This window comes from Phyllostomus discolor, chromosome 10 (genome assembly GCF_004126475.2).
Source record: "Phyllostomus discolor isolate MPI-MPIP mPhyDis1 chromosome 10, mPhyDis1.pri.v3, whole genome shotgun sequence".
NCBI classification, from domain to species: Eukaryota; Metazoa; Chordata; class Mammalia; order Chiroptera; family Phyllostomidae; genus Phyllostomus; species Phyllostomus discolor.
Genome location: NC_040912.2, coordinates 85,510,600 through 85,514,449, shown reverse-complemented (window position 1 = coordinate 85,514,449; position 3,850 = coordinate 85,510,600). Strand labels below are relative to the sequence as shown.

General features: G+C 43.2%; 1 protein-coding gene across 1 annotated transcript; it reads right to left on the bottom strand.

The window, feature by feature from the left end:
• Positions 1-598: 598 nt before the first annotated feature.
• On the bottom strand, positions 599-3,478 carry LOC118497206 (probable maltase-glucoamylase 2). The gene has a single exon (XM_036010975.1). It carries the CDS (start codon positions 3,085-3,087, stop codon positions 2,137-2,139), a length of 951 nt encoding a protein of 316 aa, XP_035866868.1. The 5' UTR covers positions 3,088-3,478; the 3' UTR covers positions 599-2,136.
• Positions 3,479-3,850: the final 372 nt, after the last annotated feature.

The following is a 3,850-nucleotide window of genomic DNA, read 5'->3' as shown; positions in this document are numbered from 1 at the left end:
ATTAGGGGTTCTGTTGTGCTCTGAGTCGGAAGGGCAGGTTAAGAGGCACGTGTACCCTGGCGTAAGGTCTATCAACTTGGTTCAGAGGGCGGTTGCTTCTGCTTGGATTCCAAAAGGCAAATGCAGCTAACCAATGATCTGTCCCCCTCATGTGGAGTGACATCAAGCCACCCAAACAATAACCGAACAGCGTGGAAGTAGGTCAGAAAGTTGTGCAAATGGGTTCAGAGTAGGTGGTAGACATTTGGGTGCAGTAAGAACCTTAAGCCACAGGGGCTGGAGCTCCTACGTGGCTCCTACGTGCCGGGAAAGCTCACAGCATGAGTGACCAGGCCCCGAGAGTGAAACTAGGATGTTGTTGCCCCAGGGAAGCGGTCCCCAAACCCTCTGATCTCAGGACCCCTTTACATCCAGATTTAGTGAGGGCCCTATGCTTCGTGTAGGTGGGTTGGATCTGCTCACATTCACTGCATGAGATATTAAAATTGAGTCATTTGTACAACATTCTGTAAAATATTTTTTAATTCATTAAAAATAACAATATAGCAACTCCATGTTAACATAAATAATGCATTTTTATGAAAAACAAAATGAGTGAAAAGAATGACATGATTTTCTATGCTATAAAACTGTTTAGTGTCTGGTTTAACAGAAGATGGCTTGATTGTCACATCTGTCTCCGTATGCATCTATGGTGACATCACACAGCATAGAGTCTCTGGAAAGTGCCACTGTACCCTAACGGGAGAATGAGAGTGAAGTAGGCAAACAACAACATAATGTGATGAAAATGGATTGGAGCTTGTACACCCAAGGAAGAATTCTGAAGCTGCCCATGCGTCCCCAAACTACGTTTTGAAAATACTGCTCTGGAGTTAAGCCTTCAATAGCCCTCAACCATGAGTCTATGCAAGGGCATTTGGGTGATATAAGAAAGTAATAGATCAAAGATAAAGAGTGAGTTTGGGTATGAAAGAGCAAGAACATGCTGCAAGTCCTAACCCCCAGAAGGAGGGTAAAATAAGAAAGGGAAAGCTTGTGGATACAAGAAAAAACAGAGAAGGATATGAACTCCGATTCCAGGGCAGAAAGTGCCTCCCTGACGCTGTGGCTTTACGTGTGCACCTCTGCCGGGGTGATTTCTGGTCTCTGAAAGATCAGATCCTTGCAAGTGAGCCCAGCCACTAGTGGCAACAGCAGAGATCTAAAATTATCTCCTAAGTAAGATCAGTTGTGATTTCCTGGAGGTATGTTTACTGTCTATAAATATAAGTGCTTATCAAATCTGTAGTAAGAGTACCAGTAGTACCTATGGCAGGAATGGTTGCCAAGTTTGGGAAGTTATGTTTTTAACGTCTATCATCATATTTTTACTTCCTTTTACAGTGAAGTAACCTGTAATAGTCCTCACTTAATGATTTCATTTCCTGGCATCAAAGTATATAGAAGATCTACAATGGTAGTGTTTTTCATATTGATAACTATGGATAGGATCCCATTAGAGGCAATAATACTTTCAGTATGTATAATAGCAAATTACTACATTGGTAGGCATGGTATTTGGAAAAGCTCTTAGGAACCTAAAGTGCAATGTTTAGCATTCTAATTAAATAATGTACTGTAATAGTAATAGCTCGTCTATAGCAGTCATTTGAGTGGCAGGCATCACCAGGCTCTCAGGTGTGGCATTATCACCTGTGATGCCATCACTGAGGTATGGTACTATGGAACAAGTCGGGTTAATTCAATGACAACATCTGAAGCAATAGTATTTACAGAGCAATAGTATTTACAGTATTATCCAAGATATTAAAATCATATGTGAAGTCTGTAGCAAGATGAATAAAATACCTGTAGTTTAACTGATGGCACTATCAGAGGTATAATTCTAATTTACAAAATAGTAGTATATATTTTGGTTCCAAAAGAAGTACCCACAAAGTTAGTACTGGGCACATCTTGAGATCTGTCCTCAATGTCTACAGTGCTTGCATCAGCCATAGCTATGAAAGCTAGTGCTAATATTTGTGAAAATGCATGTAGCATAAAATCACGTATCAGTTCAGTGACTTCCTATGTCTGTAATAGTTGTTTTTCAAGAGATGTCTGGGGTAGTTATCCTGCCTTGAATAGTATTCAGGGAACTAGAGCAGTATTTGTGGTATTTGCAACGTAAGTTGATGCAGTGGCAGCACTCACGGCTGTTCTGTCAGGAGTGGTAGTATCTGAAGTATATATGGTAGCACGTGTAATGTCTGTGGTAGCATTAGTCATAAGTACAGGTGAAAACCTAGTTGTAGAATTTACGGTCACAGGATGGTCAGTCACTGAACCTAGGGGGGCAGAGGTTAAAGTGTCTGAGGCTATCGTGGCATTTGGAATGGAAACATGTGCAGTGTCACCTGCAACACTCCTGGAGCTACCTGCATCAGCAGTACTTGCTGTGTGCTCTGTCCTGCTCACAGTTTTGGTGGTGGGAATAGCTGTGGTACTCGGAATGGATGTGTTTGTAAGGACTGTGACAGAAGTTGTCGTTGAATTTGTCGTTTTAGTGCTGAAAATGTGTGTAGGGATAGTGGCAGCATCTGCTGTGGTGGCATTTTCAGTTGCCGCAGTGGGAGATTCAATGCCTGTCGTGTTTACGTGTGAGGGAGTGGCCAAGTCTCCGGCACCAGTAACTGCTGCGTCTGCAGAAGTTGAAAAAGTGTTCATGACGGGAATCGTCGTGGTGTTGACATCAACAGTAGCTGGGCTGTCTCTACTGGGAGTTCCTGTAATGTCACTAACACCAGTTACTACACTGGTAACATTTGCATTAGGGGTGCCCATGGACGTGGTGCTTGAAGCACGGGTAGTGGTACCTGGAGGATAAGTGGTGGTACTGACACCGGTCGGTGCCACTGGAGACACACTGTCTGTGGTGTGGGTACCAGCAGTGCCTGTAGGGAGTGCTGTGGGCACCATCTGAGCGGTAGCTTGTTCAGAAGTAGCGTTTGAAACCAAAGTAACTGTGCTGATGCCTGTAGTTGTTTCTGTGCTTCCTGCAGTGGTGGTACCATTTAAAATATTTGTAGTAACCGAATGCATGCTAGTGGTATCAGTACCAGTGTTCGTAAGAGAAGGAATAGTTGTAACTAGAACAGTGTTATTAGTGCTAGTAGCATCAGTGCTTGTTGGGGAAAGAGCGGTGACAATAGCAGTAGCACCAACGGTAGTAGTAGTAGTGCTTGTTGGCAAAAGAGTGGTGGTGATAGGAGATGTAACGGAAGGGCTGAGGGCAGTAGTATTTGCAGGAGAAAGTGTAGTGCTGTTAGGGACAGTAGTGCTCCTTGTCACTTCAGTAGAACTTGGAGAAAAAGTAGTTGTTCTAGGAAGGGCAGTACTAGTGCTGGCAGTAGTAGAATTTGTAGGGAAAGGAGTCGTGGTGTTAGAAATAGTAGTACTAGTTGTGACTGTGGGAGTACCTGTTGGGAAAGAAGTGGTTATACCAGGAAAGTCAGTACCAGTGTTAGCGGTAGTAGAATTTGTAGGGAAAGGAGTCGTGGTGTTAGAAATAGTAGTACTAGTTGTGACTGTGGGAGTACCTGTTGGGAAAGAAGTGGTTATACCAGGAAAGTCAGTACTAGTGTTAGTGGTAGTAGAATTTGTAGGGAAAGGAGTCGTGGTGTTAGAAATAGTAGTACTAGTTGTAACTGTGGGGGTACCTGTTGGGAAAGAAGTGGCTGTGGTAGTAAAGTCAGTACTAGTATTAGCAGTAGTAGAATTTGTAGGGAAAGGAGTCGTGGTGTTAGAAATAGTAGTACTAGTTGTAACTGTGGGAGTACCTGTTGGGAAAGAAGTGGCTGTGGTA

What these genes read in the sequence shown, in the direction of transcription:
- LOC118497206 (XM_036010975.1), bottom strand. Translation starts at nt 3,087, where the DNA reads ATGCATTCGGTTACTACAAATATTTTAAATGGTACCACCACTGCAGGA.